The 24,388-nt window shown below is 46.1% G+C and overlaps 1 protein-coding gene across 1 annotated transcript; it reads right to left on the reverse strand.

Annotated features, from left to right (window-relative positions):
* Nucleotides 1-2,222: 2,222 nt before the first annotated feature.
* LOC123027699 (aromatase) lies at nucleotides 2,223-16,036 on the reverse strand. Its single transcript, XM_044438817.1, has 9 exons — nucleotides 15,892-16,036; nucleotides 13,118-13,268; nucleotides 10,639-10,793; nucleotides 9,502-9,678; nucleotides 7,397-7,511; nucleotides 6,347-6,461; nucleotides 5,327-5,489; nucleotides 3,258-3,499; nucleotides 2,223-2,477 (listed from the first exon to the last, which is right to left on the reverse strand). Exons 1-9 carry the CDS (start codon nucleotides 16,034-16,036, stop codon nucleotides 2,223-2,225), a joined length of 1,518 nt encoding a protein of 505 aa, XP_044294752.1.
* Between the last annotated feature and the right edge of the window lie 8,352 nt (nucleotides 16,037-24,388).

Genomic DNA, 24,388 nt, shown 5'->3' on the forward strand with positions numbered 1-24,388 from the left:
GATCGCTTTGCAGAGAAGTGTTCGGCCTTTTTTTTTCTCTTCTCAGTGCCATATTTCCATAGAAAAGATGCTTTGCATGCAGGGACCATCCAAAGTGACCTGAAAACTCGTATCTGGAGGAGGAAAAACAGGGTGAGGAAGCTGTGGTGGTGGGGAAGATAGTTTTGAGACTGGCAGCCAGGTTGCATGATGGGTAGGCATGTCTGATGAAGGCCCACGCTCCAGCAGGGGCCACTGGCAAGATCCCACTGGAGTTGCTGCTTCTTTTTGCTACTGCAGCCTCTTCTTTGCCTGATGCCTTGCTCTAGACCACTAAACAGTGGTGAGGAGGAGCAAGTTTCTAATCCTTATCCCTTTCTACACATGAATTCTGTGTGTTTTCAGTAAAGCTGAGATGCCTTCTGCATTTAATTTTTAAATAAATATTATACCTCTTTGCACCCTGCTGCCTCACTTCATTTTTAAGTAAATATTAGACCTCTTTGAACATTGCTGCCTCCAAGATCTCCCAGCAGTTGCAGGTTAGGCCTACTGCAAAGCACAGAAAAATGTGTTTGCATGTCACTTATCCAGAAATGGTTTGAAATACATGGTTGCAACAATTTGTTCTTTTAAAAACCATTACATCAATCACATCAATCTAAAAATGAATGAAATATCAATGAATATTTTGAGTTCTGACTGGCAATAAATAAGATATTTATGCAATCATGGAAGTGTTTCTTTTGCACCTTGGCCACATGATTTCCTTGGACAGTCTGGCAACACATATCATATATGTTACCAGTTCAAAATATCTCTTCCCCACAGCCCTGTCCCTCATATGTCATTGAGCACAAACGTATATGGGTGATTCTTCGTAGCAATTGGCCATATTTCTCTCAAAATACAGCCTTCTAAAGGTGAGCTGGATGAAGAAGAGGCATGCCTAAAATGCCAGAGTTAATGAGCAGAATTATCCAAGAGGCTGATGAGAACCAGGCCACCTCTGGTTTTGGGGCTGACACTATTGAACAAGGAGGGTCAGAGGAGGAAGGGTGTAAGTTCATCCACCCAGTGTTTCATCATCAAACCAGATGAGCAGACCCATTAAGTAATGTCTGGTGTTCCCACTGTCTGACCCACAAGCAGCATGAACCTTCCTGAAGGCGGAGCCAACCCCTTTTGGAGAAAAAAGGAGGACAGGGAGCCAGTTTGAAGTCAACTGCTGCCATGGGCAAGAGCCAACTCCACCAATCACAAGCATCAATACTTGGTACATGCTACTTGTGAACCACTTTATTATTCACTCTCTATTGCCAAACCAGCCTCGCTTGTTAAAGGTCTGTATTTTGGAAGCCTTTAATCCTGATCTGCTGGGAAGGGAGAAGAGGAGAGCTGTGCTCATGCAGTTCTAACTGGCATGAGGTAATGCATCTTGAGAGCTCTGAATTCAGGCCTGATGGAGGGCAGTAGTGGAGGGAATTGAATGGGGAAAAGTAGTATTTCAAACCAGAAGAACGTCTCCCTCAAATCCCCATGAGTGAAAAAAAAACAGTTCTGCTTTTTTCTTGCATTACTCACAGTGAGGCAGAGGACTTAGCATGATAGCCAATGAGGACAGTTAAATGAGCCTTCGATTACATTCTTATGGTATTGCTCTACAGAGTTATAGTGCTCTGTGGCTCCAAGAAAGCCTGATCTGTAGGCCATCCAGCTCCAAAATGTTATTTCTGCTTCCCAATGAACTCTTGCAAAAATAAAACTTCATGAAAATGAAAACCAGCTCCTGAAATGTTTCTTGCATGGCCCAGCTCACCTCTGTGTACCTGTGGAAATGCCAGGTTCTTCAGAACTTCTGCCAGAATGTAATGCCCATTATATAATTCCACATAAATGGGATAACTTTGTAAAGAAATCTGTAGGTTTGCACATCTGCATGTGAAATGTGAAATGTGCAGAAATCTGCACATGTTTATTTACTTGCTATTAACAGCTGCGTGTATACTTCAAATACAGCTCTGTGTCTGGGACCTGAGTTCTATCAAACGTTGTAGCATCAACAACCTATTTGGAACAACAAATACTTCACTGAGTGAGTGAATGGATGCGCCAGGGATGGATGAGAGTTTTTCAGTTGATTGAGGTGGCCCAACCAATCCATTCTGATTAGGGTGGTCCAACCAATCAGCTTGGCATAAGATAGCCCGAGCAATCAAAGTTCTGGTGTTTCGTGGGCTGTTTTATTCATCGTGACAACTTTTCCCAAGGTTACTTCTCGGAATGAAGAGGATCTCCAGCAGCGGCTGCGTTTCATTTGGATGCAAAGACAAGTCATTGCTTTTCGGAATGTCATCAAGGCCTTTGCCTTGTAGAGTCTGGATGTGCCACCTCTTCAGGAGAGTCACCAGGATTGATTTCATCATGACCATGGCAATGAACTTCCCAGCACAGCCACGGGGACCAAATCCAAATGGCTGAAAGTAACGGTGGGGGACCTGCACGAAATTATTAGGAAATGTTCATTAGCAAAGAAAGTCTGAGCAGCATTTGGTAAGGATCATCATGAAATGATGAAAAAAAACCCCTATGAAAAACTGGGAGAGATCTTCCCTTCATCTTCCTATGCCTTTATTCTTCATCTAGTTTACCCTTTCCTGCATTTTGCTCCTCCTGAGATCCAGCTCAAGTAGAACATCTAATTTTATGTCTAAAATTCATGCTGAAGGGGGAGCATGCTAATTTGCTAAACTGCAGGTACTCTGTATCCCAGTGGGGAAAAACCAGACCTCAGAGAAAGAATGCAAAGCACATTCCAGACAGAACCCCAATTTATGCACTTCCCCTCTCTAAACCAGAGCCTATGATGACTGACACAGGGTATTTAGCATAGTAACCTCTGGTGGTCACCTCTTCCATTGATGCCTCCACCCCCATGAACCTGGCTGAAGGAACATTGTTATAATGAGCAATGGACAGACTGGAAACCATCATCCATTTATTCTCATAATTCCCCAGAGCAAAGCTCATCAGGAAGTGGTCTGGTGCATGGTAGGAATTTGGAATTTCAGTGCCAATATGTCTCCAAAATAGAGGGGTTCAGGTCGAAGGTGGGCCCTAGGTCCTGAGGACACCAGGTGGTCAATTCTGCCCTGCACGGTTGGGTCAGACAAGGACTTGCTCCTGAGATCAGACAAATGTGTTTCACATTGAAGCTAAACTTTAAGCAATTAGGTTTCAACCAATAAGCAATCTTGAGCAATGAGCATAGAACATACGCTTTTCTCAAAGTTGTCAAGGGAGAATTCATTTGGTTTTGGGAAGAACTCGAGTCTATGCATGCGCCCGATGTTGAGAATGATGTTGGTTCCTTTCTTCACAGGGTAGCCATCAATGACATCATCTTGCAAGGCCTTACGCATGACCAAGTCCACAACGGGCTGATACCTCATGCTCTCAAGAATAAAATTCTCAACCACTTTTAGCTTCGGCAAGTCACCATTTTGGATATCTCGGTCACCTGCAGTTAAGAAGTAAGCAAAGAAAGCTGCATCTGATTGCCTGCAACTGAAGTTCATACTGGAAAGGCACTTCTGCACAGATCTGGTATGTGCTAAAACGCCAGATTTATTTCTTTAATTTTTACAATTTAGCATGCAATCCTACTGCCTCCCAGACCATGTCATAGGATAATTTGGAGAGCCAGGACTGTGACCATGCAACCTTGGAGGCGAGACTCTAAAAGCCAAACCCCAGCCTTGTCCCTCTTGCAGGTGAAGGACTGTGTCAGCTCCCCGCACCCCCCAAGACTGCAACCAGGCCTCAGAGGGGGAAAGGGTGCATGCTAGAAGCTGGGGAGGGGAGGAGTCTGGGGCCAGGGAATGATGCTGATTTCTCCTGGTGCCCAGCCTGATGCTTCACCTAGATGGCAGAGAATGGCTGTCTAGAAGAAAAAATTAGTACATGGTACAGTGTCTGAGAAGATCACTAGCAGTATTCCTTGTGCCAGGCATGTAAACCTCAGAGTCTGGAGGCCCCGGTGCATCATGCTTGCCAGGCACAGAACTGCAACCTTAAATGCTACGTATTGAGTTTTTTTTCCTCTTAAAACCTTTTAATCTTGCCGATCATGTCTAAGAAACAGAATAGTCAATGGGCTACCTCACTTAATGACTCTACTACACTTCAGAGGGAAAAATGAGAGAATTGAGTGGTTGGTAGGAATGGATGCATCTGTCAATTTCCGTTTCTCTCTGTTTTTCATTTTTCAGTCTTAATCCCCTTCATCTTAAATGCAGAGAATTTATCCTATCCTCAGTTAAGTTCATCTGCAGCACTAAGTTGTTGGTTTGATTAAGTCTGTATCCAAATTCAAAAGCATCTGGGTGTACTTTTCTCCTAATGCATGCAACAATTTTACCTAATGTGCAGATTTTATAAACAATTTTCCTAATAGGCCTTTAAAATTGTTAATTTGCCTAACGCATGCCTTTCTGTATGGATTTTTTTTTTTAAAGAAGTTCATGGAGAAATGCACATTTTAAAGGATCATTGAGTTTCACTTCATGTAGAGGTTCAAAAATGTGACATTAGGTAAGTGTGCATTAAAAGATGAACTAATTGCTTTTCCCCTGTCCCTTTTGATGGGACTCTTCCTTTATGCTGAAAACTTGCTGTACATTCAAAACTATGCCAGAGGAAAAGCTAGAGTGGCTGGAACGCTTCTTCCAATCGGCTTTGCGTGTTTACAGATACCGCTGTGCATGGGATCATTCAGACACTAAATCCATCGATGCAGCCCGGTAGCCATATCATGTGTTTCCCCCCTTTTGGATCATCCACAGCACTGAATCACTGGACCTCAGTGCTACACTGCAAGGCACCGGCAGCCCCATGGGGTAATTTAATGCCCTCCTTAAATGGGAGGCCCAGAATGAAAAGAGCACTAATGAAACCTGGCCAAGGTGGCTGGAATTTTAAGCTTCCTGTCGCTAAATCAACTGGAATTATAGGCTCTGAATGATGGGTGCTGGAAGACAATGCGACCATGGCTCTTTGGAATTTAAATTTCCAGGCTGTTTTCAAAGACTGTCTCACAGATGGAGCGCTGCAGCAACCCAGCCTGATTTCTGTGTGTGAAGCTGCTGTTAAGGACACGAAAGCAGATCGTGCTGTGTTCAGTTCTGGCCAATTGTAAGACTTGGGAATCAGTGAGATTTCAAAGACATGTACAGACACACACGTTCCAAAAGCCAAGGCAAAACACATCCCTAGTACCTTGGATCCAAAGCAAAAATTAGACCACATGCCCCTAGCATCTTCTCTTCTGTTGTCACTGGGCACTTACCCATCACAGTCTGTATTTCCTTCATCATGGCCTTCTCCACTTGAGGATGTTCTGCAATCAGCACTAGCATGAAGAATACTGTGACTGAGAGAGTATCAGGAGCAGCGATCAGCATCTCCAGGACGCACTGGTTTACATTCTCACCAGTTAGTTCCCCGCGGCTCTGTGAAAACGGAAACAGGCAGAGGGTGACTACCAAACCCGGGGGCCAGCAATACTGCAGAACCAAACTCAGATCAGCCCAATTTGGCATCATGATGTGCTTGGTAGTACAGCAAATCTAGAAGCAACACTCACAAAGCCGGTGACACAATGTGGCACAAAGCCACAATATCTTAGGAGTGCCTTCCTCCAAATATTCCTGCCCATTGCCTACGATCATCAACAGGGGCCTTCCTAGGAGGTCCTCTCCTAAGGAGGCTGAGGGAGAGTTTGTAAGAGGAAGAGCCTTCTTTGTGGTGGCACCTGGATTCTGGAATGCTCCATCATCAGAGATTCGTCAGGGGCCTGCCTTGCTGAGCTTTAGGTGCCTGACAAAAACGTTTCTCTTCTGGTGCACCTATGGCACCACTTGGGCTATTTATATGATTCTGCACTGGTTTTAACATATTAACTTTTATTTGACTATGTATATGTGATTTTATCCTGTTTATTTATTATATTTTAATTGCATCATTTTATTCATGTTACTTGTTGGTACTTTTATGGTAATGGCTGCCCAGAGAGCATAATGCTATTGGGAAATTTCCAAACAACTAAATAAAATAAAGTAATAGAACATGGGGAGCATAGCTTGGTTGAAGAGAATTGCAGAAGGCCCCAGATTCAGCCTCTGGGAACTCCAGGTAAAAGGCTCAGGTGGGAGATGATGGGGACCCTGAGTTGCTGGGAAGCCATTGCTGGACAAAGGAAACACCACTGGGCCAGAGGAATCAAGATGCAGATCTGGGCAAAAAAAGCAAGAAAACTTGAGCGGGGTGGGGGTGGGGGTGGAGGGGGAATTTCTGCACCAACAATTACCTGTGCGAAAATCAGCTGTGATGCAAAATCCATGTGCTCCTCAAGTGTCTCCATCCTGGAAAGCTTTTGTCGTTTCTGCTCTAATAAGAGTTCAATTACTTTTTTCAGGTCCTTCCTGGAACAGAAGGAACGGAGAGCTAAATACCTGCGGTGCTTCCGTGTCTGCGTGTAAGCTCAGGCCTGCTGCAGAGGCTTCACAGAATCGGGTAACCGAACAGGAAGGGACTGACACACTGTCTGCTGGAGCTGGGACCTCACGTGTTTGTACAGCGAGAGGGGAGAGACAGAGAGCAGCCTTTTGTAGGTTAATCTATGCAAAACACGCCAGGTTGCAGGCAGGATGTAACGGTGTGGTTCAGCTCTGTGGCTGAGTCCTATTTCATACTTGCCAGCCCCTGTTCAGAGAAGAAGCCCATGCCTGCTTTCTCCACCTGCCAACTGGTGTGGCGACGTGGTCAAGAATGCAGGACTGGGACTCAGGAGGTGTGGGTCCTAGTCCCCGCTGGGCCGTGGAGCCGCCTGGGTGAATGTGGGCCGGTCACAGACTCTCAGCCCACAGACTCTCCGGGTTGTTGTTGTGAGGCTGAGATTGAGAGCAGCAGCAGGAGGAGGAGGATGCAAGCCGCTCTGAGTTAGGTTAGGTCCCCTGGGGTGTGGAATGGGCTTCCATGGGAGGTGGTTGAAGCCCCAATGGTGAGGGTGTTTAAGGATAGGCTGGACGTGCACATGGTGGAGCGGACTGGTGCCGGGGGTCAGACTAGATGGCCCAGGAGGACCCTTCTGCCTCACTCTGTTTCTATGTTTCTATGAGTTCTTTGTAAGAATGAAGGTGGGATAGAACCCCAATAAGTAAAACAAGCTGGAAGCTCTAATGTCAGGGTGGTGGGGTACCTAGGTTTCTGTCTGAAAGCTTTGAGTGCCTAGCCACATGCTGAACGTGGACTCCCAGTTCATTTCAGCATCACAGCTGCTCCTTTAAAGTTCTCAGAGGAACTCCACACGCGGGCAGCATAACTCATAAGAGTGGAATAAGTCTCTACTGCTACTTACGCGGATTTCTCGTACTTCTTGTACAACCACGAGATCTTAAAGAAGATGTCTGGTTTCAGCAGCAGTGCTTGCCAAGCATCAAAGTAGCTCTGAATTTTAACCACGATGGCATGTTCTGAAGCAGAGCAAGACAGAGACGAGTCAATGGAAGAAATTCCCACAATGCCCCTTCCAGTTTACTCCTCTGGGCCAATCAAAGAGACCAGCTGCAGTTACATGGGCCAAGCCTCACATCACCAGGGAGGAAAGCAGGGAGGGGTTGGGTGCCTCTGCCCTGGAGAAGAGACAATTAAGAGGGCACGGGAAGGGTGGGAGCTCAGTGGCACATCGCCGGGTGGGAATGCCTATCTCTGGGAGGGCAGGAAAAACCTCTGCTTGAAACTGTGATTTCTGCCAATATGCATGGATGATTCTGGGCAATTTACACATGCGAAAAGCCTGGCATGAAAAAGAAGGTTGCTTCACACTGCATTGCTGGGCAAATAGTTTGAGGGCTCTCACAGAGCTGATGGAGCACATTGGCTTTCTGTTGCTCCTACTCACACCTTCTAGGGAATAAGCCCCATTAAACTCCATGGGCCTTACTCTTGAGTAGACATTTGTTCTGCTTTGCACTGAAACCAACCTCCAGTTACAAGAAAGGGGATTTGGGGTGTTTTTCAACCATGGGTCCCTATCACAATCAAAAGACATGATGCACATATTCTGTTTCTCTTGCCCCACCTAAATGATTCCTTTTCCTGATAAGGAAAATACAGATTTGTTGTGAGCAACAAATGCAGATGGCAGTTGCTGCCCCCGTGGAAAATTCCTTATTGGATGTAAGGTGATTGCAGAGCAAAAGGCGAGTCTGGGAACATTCCCTTAACTAAACATAAGGGGGAATCTCCTCTTGGTAGAAACAGTTCATCCTTCATCTGTGAAGCAGACTGCCTTGGAAGCTGGCACAATCTCCTCATCAGTGGTTTTCAAGCAGTGTTCGCATTATACTGCAGGGATACTGTGGCCATAAATTTCCTGCATTGCCAGAGGGTTAGATTAGATGATCTCTGAGGTTCCTTTCAGCTCTCAGATTCCACCATGCAAAATGCTTGTGGAAAAGAGCAAGACAACATGAAATCCGGAAGAGGGTAGCTATAGCTCTCTGACCTGGAAAGGAATTTTCCCTCTCTGTTTGGAGGAGCTTGGCCTCCTCATCGCTTCCCTACAGCCCTGAGTCTTGTTCTTGCAGCCATTGTGCAAAACAGAAGTGGGCAACCTCCAGAGGTCTGAGGACCATATTTGACCCCTGTGCCAAATGCAAGTGCCCAAACAAGGAGATGCAGAAAAATAAAACCAAAATTGCATCCAGAGCTGCTGTGGAGCACAGAAAGAGTAAACATCAGCACACAAGCCCCATGGAGACGTTGCATTCACTAGGCGACTGAGTTAAAATGCTAAACCTGAGGGGTGGCATTCACAGATTCCTGCCAGAAAAGCTTTGGTTGATATTTTCACCCCATTTTGGATGCTTAGGCAATCTCAGTGCTGAGCATCTCATTTTTATAGTTAGGTGTACTGGAAAAGCCCTCCTCTTGTGTCCAGACATGGACTTTGCTCAGATCATTTGGGGTCGAGTGTGGGTTGCTGGGACATGGATGGTTATTGAAACATGGCTTATGGTGTTTGAACCTCCGGGAGATAACAAGTCATGGTGAACAACCCACAAGTTACAACCCATCAATAAACCATGGGTTCTCTCTATGGGTTGTTTGTGGTCCACAGGCTGTGGCTTGTCTTCTCAGCTGTGTTCAGATAACATGCTAACCCACATTCAACAAACGCCATGGCTCGGTGACAACTCACACTCAACCCATACTCAAACTTTGAGTGTGGTTTATCATGTGTCCAAATCTGGCCATTCTGGCCATGGGTACAGTGAAGACAGTAGAACTGTATGTGATGCCTCTGAGAAGAAACCAGGGGCAGCACACAAACCTGAGTGCTCTCCAGGGTCTTCTAATCCCTCCCTCTTCTGCTTGGATGGTTCTATTTGGCTATAAAAGATCTACCCTCCTTTCTGCACTTGGGAATGGTCATGCAACCTCTGAGAAATAGTTTAGTACCATCAAGAGGAATCCCAAGGAACAGTTTGTTGGACGTGTCCAGCATGATGCACCTCATAAGATTCAGGCTGGCCATGTAGCTGTGCTTGGTGGTCATTTCCTGCATCCGGTTCAGGTGTTCAATTGTTGACTCGGTGCAAATTTTTATCATCCGCACAAGGCCTGGACCTGACAGGGCTGAAATTTCACAGATGTCCTTATAGTCTGCAACATTTGGCACTGAAACAGTAGATGCTTTGGCGAGGATCATCCAAAACAAGCCCATTTTGAAATGAAAGGGAGTGGTCTTGCAAAGTAACTATTCGTTTTGAGTAGGGCACACCCAGGGCAAAGGAGATGTGATAGGACCACTGACTTTGCTCAGTATTCACTAGTTTCATTCTATTTCCCTTCTCCTTTACCTATTACAGAATAACATCTTATATTGGGGTCATCAACCTTTTTGGTCCAGTGGGATTCTGAGGGGTCGTTGTGGGTGCTCTCACAAAATGGCTGTTACCGAGATGGATTTAACCATTCATAAAATGGAAGCCATGGTACATTTGGTCAATCACAAAACACTCATGTCCCAGAAGGCAAATCAAATCAAATCAAATAAAATCAAATCCATGGCGTGGAGACCCAGACCATGGTCAGGTCCTGGATCAAAACCTGCCATGAACCATGCAGTCTAGGCAGCCTCACAACATTGCACCCCTTCCTGAAGAGCTTATTGACTCAGGGGTGGGACGGTGGGGCTAAGTGGGCACTCCCAGTCCACCACGCAAGGAGAAAGATTATTGTCTGAATGGGGGCAAAGAGACCGGCAACAGGAACAAACCATTCATATGAGATGGAAACATCATCTGCTTTGAGCATGAGGGACGGAATTTGTGAATGATTTAGGAGCCATTAGACTCAGAGATAGGATTGCTTCCAGATGTCATTCTGACCACTCAGGGCAGCCCCCAGATGGGGGAGCACGATAACTACTCCCCACGACCCTTGTGGTGAGCTCTGAATGCTCTTTCGCTTTATCCTCTTTATCTGCCATTGTTACAGACTCTCATATAGATTCTTAAAATGTCCTGTGTCACCCATCAAAACCAGACATAGATTCCATGCCGAGGAAGTAAGCACCAAAGTTATGCCACTTACCCTTGGTAAAAAAGGGCCGAATTTCTTTCCAGAGAGCGGGGTTATTATTAAATATGATTCCATTTTCATGCATGCCAATGCACTGCAGGCCAAGCTTGCTTCCGAACCTGGAGATGTAGTGTCCGTGTTTCATGATGTGAAACATACTTGAAGATCTAGGAAGTGAAGGAAAGAGAACTGCATCAAGCGATTGTGTGTACTTTATAAGCACCTGGGTACCAGGTTAAGATCATTTTGTCTGCTCTGGCATTTCACAGGGCCTGTCAGGAATGTGGAAGCTCTATCAGCTGGAGGGCTGAAGTGAACTCCTGGGGTGGACTGGGCAAATTCAGAAAGGGTTGGAGCAAAAGCAAGGAGTGGGAACAAAGGCAGAGGGCCAGGCCAAATTATACCCCACCCACCACATAACTCAGATTTCTTACTGCCACTAAGTTTAGGGCTGCTGTTGGGGGAAAGCGGGGTGAGCACATTGGACACAACTCAGAGGGCCAACATGGAACCGCAGGTGGTCATATTTGGCCTGCAGACCTGAGGTGCAGCACTTCTGGAATATATAAGCATTCTGCATTGTTCTGGGGTTTCATTTGCGCTTCTCGTATGAGGCATTATGCTAGGTATGCCACCGGTTTATTGTATTCTGCCATTCTCTGATTTCTGCCTGAAATTCTCTGAAAGGCAGAATTAAATGTTTTACATTGATAAAAATAAATATATTAGCTGGTTGCAATATTTTTGTCAGTGATGGACCATTTGTTGCCCTCCATACGGTTTGGGCTACAGCACCCATCGGCCTTGGAACATATTATAATGGGTTTTATTGAATTGAGTGCTAAATGCATTGCTTGTTTGCTCTAAATTACAGGGCCAGCTTGGCCACTTTAAAATATTTCTTGACAGGATGCCACAAATAAGCTTTAAAAACCAACATTTGTATTGCATGACACTGATTTTATTCCTATTTGCTTTTTCTACTGTGCTGTCCTTACTTAGAAGAAAACTAAACTAACATGACAGCGAATTTCCTTTAGAGGGAGCTAAAAGCTTAGAAATGTCGTTGCGATGGACTCCACAGCTCGGAAAGACAAGAGGTTGCGTTGAACAGATGTTTCCTAGCAGAACACGCCTGGGATGCCGAGGTGAGGGCTTCTGTGGTACAGAGCTAAAGGTAGGCCAGGTTTGCATGCCATGCAACCCACGTTACGGGTTCAGCATGGCTTATGTGCTGTTGGTAGTATATGCAGTTGTGGGTGGTTGGTACATGCGTACCTGCACTGTGACCAGCTTTCTGCATGGCATGCAGAAGGACTGTAGGATGCATGGAAGACCCAAGGAACAAGGGCGGGAATACGTAAAGGGCATTTACAAGGAGGCGATGAAATGTTACCCGCTCAAAGATGGAGTGCAGGAAGAGCAGCTTTGGCCCAACCGAAGAGATTGCTTGAATATGGTTTGCCGGTTTGCCTTAAGCATGGAAACTGAGCGTATTCCGCACTGACATTATTTGGGTGGCATGCAACCTCTGACGTTCCCCATCATGAACAAACATGCATGCATAACAAACAGCCCATTTTCCCATTATCCAATTGTTCCCCAACCAGCTTCCCAAACGAGCATTTCCCGCAGTGACACCTTTCCCCCCAGCTGCACATTCTTGTCCAACTGCACAGTAAAATAAAGCAAAACAGGCCAAGACAAAAACCTCCCATGGGAGACAGAAACTGCCATGCCTCAGAACAGGGACCTCAAACAAATCCAGCCCCCTGGGATCTCCGCCTGCTTGTCTGGACCCCACGATCCACCAGACACAACCAGGTTAGTTCAAAAAGTCTGTGTGGGGAACCGCCGAGTACATTCTGAGCCCAAGCTCTCTCCTGCTCAACAACCTAATCCAGAAAGAAATGATAACATAGGCTGTTGTTTGTCATCTGGGATTTTGCCAATGCCTGTCCAAACTGGTGGTTGCCACGACTGCTTGCCTTGGCATCTAAATTCTGCATGTAGACACATCCCATAAAACTCAGAGGGTCTCTTAGTGGGCACACATAGGAGCACGTGGTATATGTCTACTGTGAAAGTGGGACAGGGTGGGTAAGAACATGGGAACAGCCATGCATGGTTTGTCTAATCTAGCATTCTGTTCACACGGCAGGCACGGAGTTGCTGCAGGGTCTCCTAAGCCAAGTACGAGGGCAACAGCCTTGGCATGCAGAGACAGGAGCCATCAGGAGTAGAAGCCACTAATTAGAAGCCAAATTCCTCTTCATGAACCTGGCCATCAATTCATCCATCCATTTTGCTGAGTGGGGCTCCGGACACCTGCCCCCAGGGCCTGTCCCGATGGCACCACTGCCTTTCCTAAGGTCATTGGCAACCCTGAAGTCCATTCACTAGGAACCAGTGCAGAATAATCCCACCAGAGGGGAGAGTCACGGAACCAGGTGTCCTCCTCCACCCTGCTTGACCGAGACCAAAGATTTACTTGCTAATAATGAGGGTCTCTTCGCCGCTGATCCAGACTCTCATGAATTCACCGTACATCTTGTTGTAGTAATTGCAGGCACTGCCCAGTCCCATCCAGAGGAATCTCCCGTGAGAAATAAGGGGCCCAATTCCCATACAGTATCCAGGCCCTGAAAGGAAATAGGAGAAAAATATAGATTTTAATGCAAATGTTTAGCTACATAAGCATCTGAACACACACTCATACTTTTTCACAGTTCTGGAGTGGGAAGTATATGACATGAACATATTTAAATATGGATTCAAATAGGTATTGTTGGAGAACTGTGGATCAGCAGTTCTTTGGAAGAGAATCATCCCTGGATTTTCTTCCAAATGACATTAGAAGATCCCTGATGGATCAGACAGAAGGACCATCTGTCCAGGAGAGGGCAGCCTGCACCCCCTCATCCCAATTTCATGCAGCCCACAGCCTATTTCACAAACCCTGTGCAGGTGATCAGTCCAGGCTTCTGACAAAAGTGATCTGTTCCTTTTCTGGAAGTCCATTGCAAGATGGAGGGGGAGAGAAAATGGAATGGGAGAAAAAGTGACCCATGATTCACAATAGGATTTCACTGAACATCTCTGTCATATGTGTAGATCAACCTTCTCCAGTTTGGTGCCTTCCAGATATTTAGAACTTGACATGGCATCAGCCCCAGTCAGCAGAGCCATGGTCAGGAATCCCAGGAGTTACAGTTTTATAGTTTGAAGAATCTGGTACTTAGCAGGTTGGGGAAGGAGGGCATGCCGCTATTTGGCTTTGAGTGCATAAGATCATACTTGTAGCACATGGAAGCATGGTTTGCTATTGGATCAGACCAAAGGTCCATTTCATGCAGGCTTCCCCCGTTGTTTTCCAGATGTGCTGGACTATAATATCCAGCCATTATGGGAAGTGCAATTGTACCACAACACATCTGCTGGGATCCAGAGAGGAGGAAATTCCAGCATAGCAACCTGTTTCTCATAAGAACCAGCCAAATCTGGAAAGTCCTGCAGGGCAAGCCCCCTTTGTTTTCCATTGATCTAATCAGAGGATGCACAAGAATGTCACTCATGCTTGCAAATTCATGCTCTCTATCCCGAAGCAAGCAAGAATGGCCAAAAATCCTACCGAAATCCTACAATATCCAAATGTGGACTTGTGTCTGAAACATGTTCATTTTTCAAATGCATACAATAAAAAAGCTCTATGCATTTGATGCTGAATTGAGCATGGGAAGCTGAGGCAAACGCTGCTGAACTCCAAGGTGGTGTTCAGAGAACCTTGGTGCTCACAAAAATCACACCATTCATACCATGTTGCCCATTTTATATCACACCAGATAGGCATGCAAAACAACTTTAGAATCTCCTCCAGAATTAAAATTTGGAATCTGTTCTTAAGCAACAAGTGGGGCTGGCTCCCAATCCGGTGCAGCTCAGCTATTTTGGGTGACAGCGCCCACCATGCTTGTCCATTGGCTATGCCGGCTGGGCTCATGGGATGTACAGTCCAAAACATCCACAGGTGCCTAGGCTGGGGAAGGAGCCAGGTGCAAGCAAAAAGACACCGGAGGCTGTGGAGCTGCAGAGCAACATACCTCTAAGCAGATGCTCAGCCCAGGAATTGCTTAGCTCTCAGAAACAGAGCCTTGTGCATCAATCTTTCCAGACACAAATCACAAATCTTGATCTCAGCAACCTAATTTAGGAAGGTGGTGGAGGTGGAGAAATTCTTTCAGGGATTGCTATAGTGAAACCATCAGGAATATGAAATTCACGCTGATTTCTTGAAAGTCTCCCTGGAGATCCTGCTCTGCCTTTTGCCTTGCATTTGACTTGCATTGCTGGCACAAGACAATTCAAATGGGGACGCATTAAATATCAAATTCATTAAAAAGGGAGGCTCTTTAAACAGTTATTATCAGACCAAACACCCCCAGATCTACTGAATTCAGTGGGAAGCCTCCTTCTTAACTAGCATTAAATTCTCCCTGTGAAATTTGAAAAGGAGATTACCTTAAGGAATGACACCTCTCTGCTGCCTACCTATTATCAGTTGATCCCTTCATGGCATGTAAATGCCACTGTTTCAGAGGCTGGGCAAAAGTGTGTCTGAAACATGGCAAAAAGGGCCAACATTTCAAGCAATAGCAAAATATATGTTCCCGGTTTAGTGTCACTCCGTGCATGTGCGGTCCCATGCATGCCTAATCATGGTGCTTAATGGGGTTATTGGAACATATGTGTGCACCTGGAAGCACATCCCGTATAATTCAGAGGGTCCCCTGGGAAGATGCACATAGGAACAAGCTGCATATGTCTAATGAGAAGGAAGAACGGAAGAAACGCTAATCTGGGACTCCCACTAGCCCAGCATTCTGCCTGCACAGGGCACAACGCACTGCAGACAGGATCCTGCACAAACAGCCCTCCCCCCGCCCACTTTTCCCAGCATCTGGTGCACATAGACATTCCTGCTGTACCCAGGGCTATACAAGTAGCTTGGCAAAGGAGCGATGGGTTTATAAGGGGACACCAAGGGAGGAAGATCTTTTGTAAGCCTTGACAACGCGACGTGCTTCCAATTCCTCTATCGACATTATCTGGATCTGCCATTCAAAGCTAAAGTTCCAGCCTCGTGTAGTTCAACACAGCCTGTCTACTTGCCACTGCTAAACTTCCTTTGCCCCTCACTGCTCCTTCCCCCAGAAGGCTTTCCCCCAAAATCGGGCTGCTCAGACACAGCTTTCCCAAAGAACTTACCTGGGATTGAGGAGGTTTCTTCGTAAGTCCAAACGAGGAAGAGGAAGCCCACGATGAGCAGGAGGGGCACGGTGGCTGCAGGCATTGTGTCGGACACCACGCGGGAGATGTTGTACTGCACCGGGTTCAAGGTTTCCATGATCATCTCGTCCAAGTCAGTCTAGAGGGCTGCAGCTGGAAAGGAGAAGGCTGAAGTGTGGAAAGGTCCGGCACCTCTGCAGAGCTCCAGCCTGAGCGAGCAGCCCCTTCTGTTGGTCCCACAAGCTGAGAATGCCTGTTCTACTATTCGCTTTGTTTTATAACGAGGTTGGAGGCTGAGATTAGACAACCCGAGTGACAAGTCAAAACAAGAGCAGAGAAGATACCCTTTTTTGCCCTCCCAAACAAAGCAATTGCTGACCTTGGTATCGAGCTCAGGTTGCTTATGGCTGATAAGGTTACTATCTCTCCTGCTATCCTTGAGTAGTCAATCAGGATGCAGACCTGAGGCCTGGAGCCAAATTTCTAATCAAGGCAAAAGAAATTACTACTCTTGGCTGTGGGGAGAGGGCCCCGCATTCTTTCATTCACGTTACCTTCCAACATCTGCTGCGAGGGTTTAGGAACGTCCTGGGATACTTGAGTGCATTGGAAGGGAGCAAGAACAGCAAAGCTGTGCCATGATTCAGGAGGATGTGCTGCTGTGCTAATCCATGGATTGTGGAAAGTGCTCCTGGTCACTGGCTGGACAGCAGAGGGAAGGGCTGGCTCAGGTCCTGAGTCTGCTCCCACCTGCAAAGTTCTGCTCAGAGGAGGCTTCCACCGGGATCTCCCCCCGTCCTCCTGGGGATGCTGGGGACTGGAGGTGGTACCCCTTCATGGAGAACATGTGTAGTACAGTACTGCAGAATTATGGGTCCTCTATTGCTGCTTCAGTCTCGAACACATTTAGTGCAAATGCATGCATAGCATCTAGATACATGCATAACGTATATACTCATAGCATCCTATATATGCATAGCATCTTGAACCACCTGTGCTTAGGATAGTAGGCGAGGTGAGAAAATGAGAAATCACACTGTACACAGTTTCTGACCATAAATAATGCCAAAGCCAACACGTTCAGGGGGGTTGAACCTCTTTCTTTCCTCTCAGGTGGCTGTCCAGCTGCATCCTGAATGCCTCTAGTGTGGGAGAGCCCACAATCTCTCTAGCTTATTGGTTCCATTGTCCTACTGCTATAACAGTACCTGTAACCTGAGCCCATTATTCTGTGTCTTGCACCCCGAAGTGACTGAGATCCTGCCCTGCCTCTTTGTAAGAGTACTTACTAAGTACTTGTACAGTGCTATCACATCTCCCTGCATATCCAGTTCTTTCAGTCTCTTAGCATGAGGCTTTGTTTCCAGATTGAATCTTCTTTCTGCCTTCCAGGGTACAGGCTATCCCACCCAGTTTTGTGTCATCTGCATATCTGATAAGCATTCCTTGCACTTCCTCATCCAAATCATTTTGCTTCCTTTAGAATCAAGATTTCAAGTATGACAGAGTTCCCAGAGTTCTCCCAGAGTTCATGTAGCTTTGTCCACCAGGTCATCTCATCCCTGTTGGTTAGTCTCATGTCAAGGATAGCTGATTTTGCATTCCTTCCTCCACTTTCTGCTGGAGGAAGTTGTCAGCAACACATTTTAGGAATCTCTTGGAGGGTCTGTCTCGGGCAGAATTTGTCTCCCCACAGACATCAGGGAAAATGAAGTCCCCCATGGCGACAACAACAACAGTATGCTTCCTGGCAATTTGCTTTTCAAACATTTCATCTTCATCTTCTCCTTGACTGGGTGGTTGGTAATAGGCTCCAACCTGCGCTCCTTTTATTCATTGCTCCATTTATATTAATGCAGAGGCTCTGAATGGGGCCACTAAGCTCATCCCCCTGTAGGACTGTGCAGACATATGTGTCTTTGACGTACAGCGTGACTCCCCTGCCCTTTCTGTGCCTTCTTGAACAGCTCATATCCTTCCCTTGTTCCAATTCCAATCGTGGGAGTCTCCCACCAAGTTTCAGTTATACCTACCAGGTTTCATTAGCCCTGCTGCATTGAGAGCTCAGGTTAATGGCGTGTTTCCCATACTCCAGGGATTAGCATATAGACAGTGAAAACCACGTGCCTTATGCTCTTAGCTTTCTGCTTACGTTTTTTGGAATACCAATATTGGGCACTGTTTGAGCTGCTCTCTCTGTTGTGGTGCACAAACCTTTGTCTGTTCTTACATCCAGGATTACTTCCCCCTCCCCTGTAGGATTCAGTTTAAAGCCCTCCTGATAAACTTCTTCCAGCTGTGGCCAAACACCTTCTTTCCAGTCCTTGCAAGGTGCAACACGTGCCTTGCCAATAAGAACTTGTTGCTGTGCCGTTAAGTCATTTCTGACTTCTTGTTTCCGAAGACCCGATGGCCCCTTCTAACTCCACCATTCTATGATTCATTTGTTTAAAAATATCTGGATGCCCACTGATTTTGAACTCCTTCAACTGGAATACGTTTATCTTTTGGCATTTGCCAACTCTTCACATTGTACACTATGGTTCTTTTTTTAAAGTGCAGCAAAGTCCAAATATCACAGGATGTGTGCACAGAAATATCGACATTAGTGAAAAATGCATACCAAAATGTATGATTTGAGGAGAAATGGCTGGCAAAAATGCATGTTTTAGGGCAAATTGTGTATATTAGGAGTTACATGTATGAGAATGCAAACAATTTGTGTGTGTGTTTAAATGTTACAAACTAATGTGGGAATGGAACAAAACAAACTTACAACTGATGGAATCATCTACCCCTACTTGGGAGTAAGCCATATGGATCTCTGTGCGACTACGTTTCAGCAGATATGTAGGGATTCCATGGTCAAGTTTTTTCCTCCAATGACTGTATATGTAGAAACAATTTGCAATATTTAATGATTCAAAAGCACTTCATATATATTATATTATTATTTTATTTGTACCCCATCTTTCCTCCAAATAGGTCAAAATGCTGTGCATGATTCTCTCCCCTCCCATTTTCCTTCACAAGGAACTTGCCACATGGGTTAGGATGAAAAATAGTAACTGGCCGAAACCGAGTCAGGGAGCGTTATATTTGAGTGCAATTTGAATGCAAAGCTCACTGGTTTTTGTCTGCCTCTCTGGCCTCCAAGCCATATTGAATCTCGTTCTTACATCAGCCTTCCAAGGTAGGTCAGTGTTCTGGAGAAATGGGGCCAAGGAGAACATCTAGGCTAAAATCACCAGCAAATTGGTGGCCAAAGTGAGATTTGTCTGGGGGGGGGGGCTTTTTAGCAATTACCAAACATTAACACCTAGTTAAGTTACTCTCACTGTTCCTTTGCTGTCTAAAGTCTGACAATAATGCTGAGATATTGCTTCTTCGTGAATGCCAGGTAGATACTCTCATATTGAGGAAGAATTGTGGGAGTTGAAGGAGATGTTTTAAACTTAGGGAGAGTCCATTTAGCCTGTAAGTCTCTGTGAAAATTACATTGCAGGACAAAGTGTTCTAGGTTTTTGATGTCAGAATATGAAGATGGAAGACCTCTGTCTCTGCAGTTAATAATTTAGCTAAATTTGAACATAGAGAAAGGTACATTCTGAAACCCTTTAGCTCATATTACATACTCAAACCAAGTTCTCAGTGCTAAAAGAACTTGGATTTTGTTTTAACCAGGGAAACATTTGGCCTGCTTCCCATTAGCTCTATCTTTCTGTGCTGCAGTGGATGAGATAGCAATGCATCCTGGGTAGCAAGCCGTGTTAGTTGTTCGTTTATGATCCTGACTTGTTTGGGTGCAATTAAACTAGAAACTTGGGTTTGGTCATCAGTGCCGTTCGAGGTGTTTGAAGGCCCGGGAGCATGTCAACTGCAATGGTCCCCCTCCTCAGCCTACCTTTTCAGCACCATGGTCACCAGCTCCTCTTGCTCCGCCTCCTCATCCTTGTGACCACTTCCTTCCATGATAGGCAGAGAGCCAGGGAGCAAGAGGGCGATGGCATCTGCTGCTCTTCCAACTCAACACCACTGTGGTCCAAGCCAGAATAAGATGCAGGTAAACAGGGAGGTTGCAAGAGCAAGTCCAGAGGCTCTTGGTGGGATCTTGCTGCAGCACAGGACTTGGGTTAGCGCCCAACTATACCTACGCTTGAAGTGGTCCTCTCAGGTCTCATGAAGCTCTGCCTCTCTGGTGATGCAGGAGCAAAGGGGTGCCTATCCACATTCTGATTTGGGGAGACACAATTCATGGCTTAGGGAGCTTCCCCCAACCCTGTCACTTTCCGATGTGTTGGACCCCAGCCAGCATGGCCCTTGGCTGGCTTATAGGGATGGATGAACAGGGACAAAGATCAACCATTTGATGACCAGCAGTTGACTGTGAGACCTGCCTCCTCCTTGGGAAGCATCGTCTTTGAGGGTTGGGGGGGAATGGACTTGGTCATGTGAATCAGCCCTTCACCCTTGTGCAGGGATTAATCTTCTGCTGCTCCAGATAAAACTCTCCAGATATGCCAGTGCCCACAGCAGCCACCCTGTGAGATATCAGTATCTCGTTCCTTGTATGATCCCCCTGCTTAGAAAACAGAGGGTGTTCTCCAGGCTAGAGCAACTACTGCAAGGAGCCAAGTCAGGCACGGGCGCCTGGAACTTTACTCTCTCTGTGATGCATCCATCCAGTGCGAGGAGCAGGCAGCTCACGGCTGCAGCGGATTGCCTGTTTAGAACCATACTACCCCCGCTCCTTCTCTCTCTCATTCTTGCACTATTTTCTCCATGAAGAAACCGCAGGGAATATCCTATCCAGTTCCAGACCCAGACCTGCTCCGCTTTAGCAAGTCTGTTGCATGGCGTTCCTCTTTGCAAAAGACTTTGCATTTTCAAATGATGCATGGCCCCCCTCGATGTTTCTTACTGTGGAGGAGACTGGTGAAAAGGGCTATTGCTTGGTGGTAGAGCATGTGTTTTGCATGCAAGCAGGTTCCACTCTCCCACATCCCCAGTATAAACTGGGAAAAGCACTGCCTGAAACCATGGCTTACTGCCACCAGTCAGTGATGGAAGTGTGCACACGAGATTCAGGGGTGTGTTAAGAAAAAGGCACTTGAAGACACCCACAAACCTTCATGTGGAAAACACTGCAAAAGTCACAGTCTGATACAGAGATAAGTTGGAGAGGGTTTCGAGGGAAGCAGAGAACTTTGGTAAGCTTGAGTTTTCCTGAGCTGCAGATCCTGAAGGTAGCTGACTCCTACCTGTTCAAAGTATTTGGCCATTCAACAAGTATTGTATGCTCTGGTTGGCAGCAGCTATCAAAGATGCCAGCACAGATGGACTGTCCCATGACTCTGTCTCAGGGGTGGGCCCTGTGCCATCCTGTGGAGTTTTTGCAAAATGGAAGAGAAGATATTCTCAGGGTCCTGAAATCCTTCCCTCCACCCTTTTATTATTCCAAACTTGCTTTGGAATGGACTTTACTTCCTCAGGGCCCCTCTTTTCCCTTGGTGTTTTAAAACAGAGGAAGCATTGGAAATGTTCTTTGCAGCATATTGAGAAAAGATACATGGCTCCTAAGTAAGCAAAGACCTTCCTGAATTGCATTGGACATCATAAAAAGTTTTTTTTTTTCAATGAGCAAAACTTCCATTTTGGCACATGTAGCTGCTTTCTTCTCTGCTGTTTCCACTGATTGCTTGACCAGCGTCGAGCAATACTATCCAGCTAGGTGTGCAAGCAGATGGAAAACTCGATTGATCAGAGCTGTTTTTTCAGCCTTAGCCAACATAGCCGATGGTGAAGGATTGTGGAAGTTGGAGGCCAAAAGCACCCTGAGGTACACACATAATTTCCCCCCTGTGTACTTGGAACTCAGTGTGAAAAAAATGAGCTATACCGTGTAAGATTACGGCAATGGACACACTGGCAGAAAAACATTGCTGATGAAATGGTTAATCCATTTAATAACTGGACACCAACACTGGACAGTTGTTATTCTTTTAAGTCTGCTGTTTTTTTCAGCTTTTGTAGTTACTCTTGACTAGATAGCAAAGATGGATGGAGTAGGGTTAACAAAGCAAGTTTTTGCATGACAACAAAAACATTTTACATCTGACTCAGCACATGCTTTGGGCTTTTAGGGTCAGCCCTTCCCATATTTTCATTAATGAATAACAAGAATAACCACTAAGACTAATCAGAAACAAAAGGCAGCCCCAGAAGAACAATTAGATGAATAATGAAAATTATAGCAGTAGCAGCAGACAGACAGACAGACAGACAGCCTCTCTGTAAGCCTGTAATATGTTCAGCAGAGTTGAATGGGCCTGTTGGATGTTGCCCAGAAAAAAAAAAAAAGTAATGCAGAGAGTGAGTGTTAGGGTTCCGGTTCTGGCAGCCTGACTCCAGCAGGTGGGCAGTCCAGACCCATTGGGTTTCAATACCCTACTCCTTAATGTGTTATAGTCAGAACTATTGCTTTGATATCACCAGGGCTATTTGATGTAGCTACAGCTATATTGAATTAAAATCCTTACTTGGGAGAGTGCCATTCCAAACAAATGGGTTTTTCTGCTCATTTAAGGACCTACCAGAATCATTTTACCAGAAAGTAAGATCTGATTTATTGTTTCTTCCCTGGACACCATCCAACAGGGCCATTCCTTTTGCCCTGGTTAAACTGGGCTTAGGGTGCGCAAGGGCTCATTGGCACAGGTGTCCTGAGAACTTCGATGGGCCACCTGAGCTGTTCCTGTCCTTCCTGGCTCAAAGGGAGCTGTGCCCAAAGGCCTTTCTTGATGAGCAGGCCGGGCTGGGGCCCAGAATCTGTCTCCTGATGGGGTGTGCAGCCATGTGGGCAACTCCATACCTGTTGCAGTCCAGCCTGCTGCTCCTGGATCTCAATGGATTCGTAACAGAGATAAGTCCAGTCTAGGAAGCTTTCAGGAAACAGAGCCTGCGAAACGATGAAATCAGGCATTTTCCCCCGGAAGATATACCAGCTCATGTCCTGAGAATGCATTCGGCCTGCTGGGTGTCACAAGACTTGAACTGGGATGAAGCAGCTCTGGGGGATGATGGTGGGAACCTGGAAAGCCACTGGGTGTCTGTTCAGCAAACCCATCTGGAATGTGTGTGCCAGGCCTTAGCCCTAGTTCTGGAGGGACTGCAGTGGTGAGCAGAGAAAGCTGCTGCAGTTAGGAAAAACCTGTCTCAGGTGGACTCCTGAGGAAAAGAACCATCAGCTTGGGGTTGGGAGAAGAAACCAGGGGAGCTTAACTCCCTCTCTTCCAAATCTGATATTTTTGGTTTCTTTCCTGACGATGAGCCGTTGCTAAACACTAATAATCTGATCAGGGTGTTTCATGAGTCTTGTGAATTACCACAGTGTTATATGGTTGCATTCTGAAGTATGGTGTTCTGCCTGAAAAAATTCCAGGGATATTATTATGTTTGAGCATTCACTATTTTGAACTTCTCAAAGTGCAGTGTATCAATTTCATACGAATGCTCTTTGGAGAGGGCATGTATATTCAAACATATTCAAGCATTGGGTTTCCCCATTCTTTTATCCGTGATGTTTGTTCTTCGTCACAGGAGAAAAAAGCCAATTTCTACTGCCCTCTCATTCCTTTAGGAATGTAGCAGCAGAGGATGCTGGTATTTGATGCGTAATACTCAACCCCCCCTCCCCATTTTAAATCCCCTTTTGCAAAAGCAGATAAATGCATGTTTTGTATGGCAGTGAAGCAGAAGGGTTACTTGCTGCTGGTTTGGTGTGTCTCTGGTGACTGTGTGTTGCAGGCAACTCTGTTGTTGGAGGTAATGTAAATAAATCCCAAATTCAAGCCAAAAGATCTCATGCGCCCACAGTGTAAAGGTAAGTTGGGGTGAGTGCGTGGTGGGACTGAGAATAAAGTGGCAGGACAAAACTCGGGATCGGAAAGACGTGCGGGGCTACATTTCCGAGCACAAGCCTTTCGTAGGCAGTTCTTCAGAATATTCAGCCTGTGGAGTCCAAGCTGCGTGCAAAGCAGTCGCCTCTGTGACCCCACTCCCTGAAGCTCCCCTGCCAACTCTCTCACGGGGGGACGGGGGACCCCGGGGAACTGGCTTCTCCCATGGCCTGCAGCCCGGCCATATGCTTTGGATACGCCACGTCTTGGCTCCTGCTTGAATCCTGGGTCTACACATTCTGTCACATTTACAGAAACTGTTGCATAAATGGGCTTTTTCCACCAGATGGGAAAGGAATCCGTTGGGTATCTCCTCTCCCAGCCTTCTTCCTTCCCAGTTCCTCCCTTTTGCCACTGGAATGTATCCCTGGCTGGATCCTGTCCTAGTACCACTTGTTTGTCTTTCAAGAGCCGTTAGCCCCGTGGCATCACGAAAATCCACCGGAAGACTCACCTGGCGCAAACCGTCTTGTTGTCTTTTCCAGTATCAGGCCAATTCCTCCATTTTATTTGTCCAA

This window comes from Varanus komodoensis, unplaced genomic scaffold, assembly GCF_004798865.1.
Source record: "Varanus komodoensis strain SLA01 unplaced genomic scaffold, ASM479886v1 scaffold33, whole genome shotgun sequence".
NCBI classification, from domain to species: Eukaryota; Metazoa; Chordata; class Lepidosauria; order Squamata; family Varanidae; genus Varanus; species Varanus komodoensis.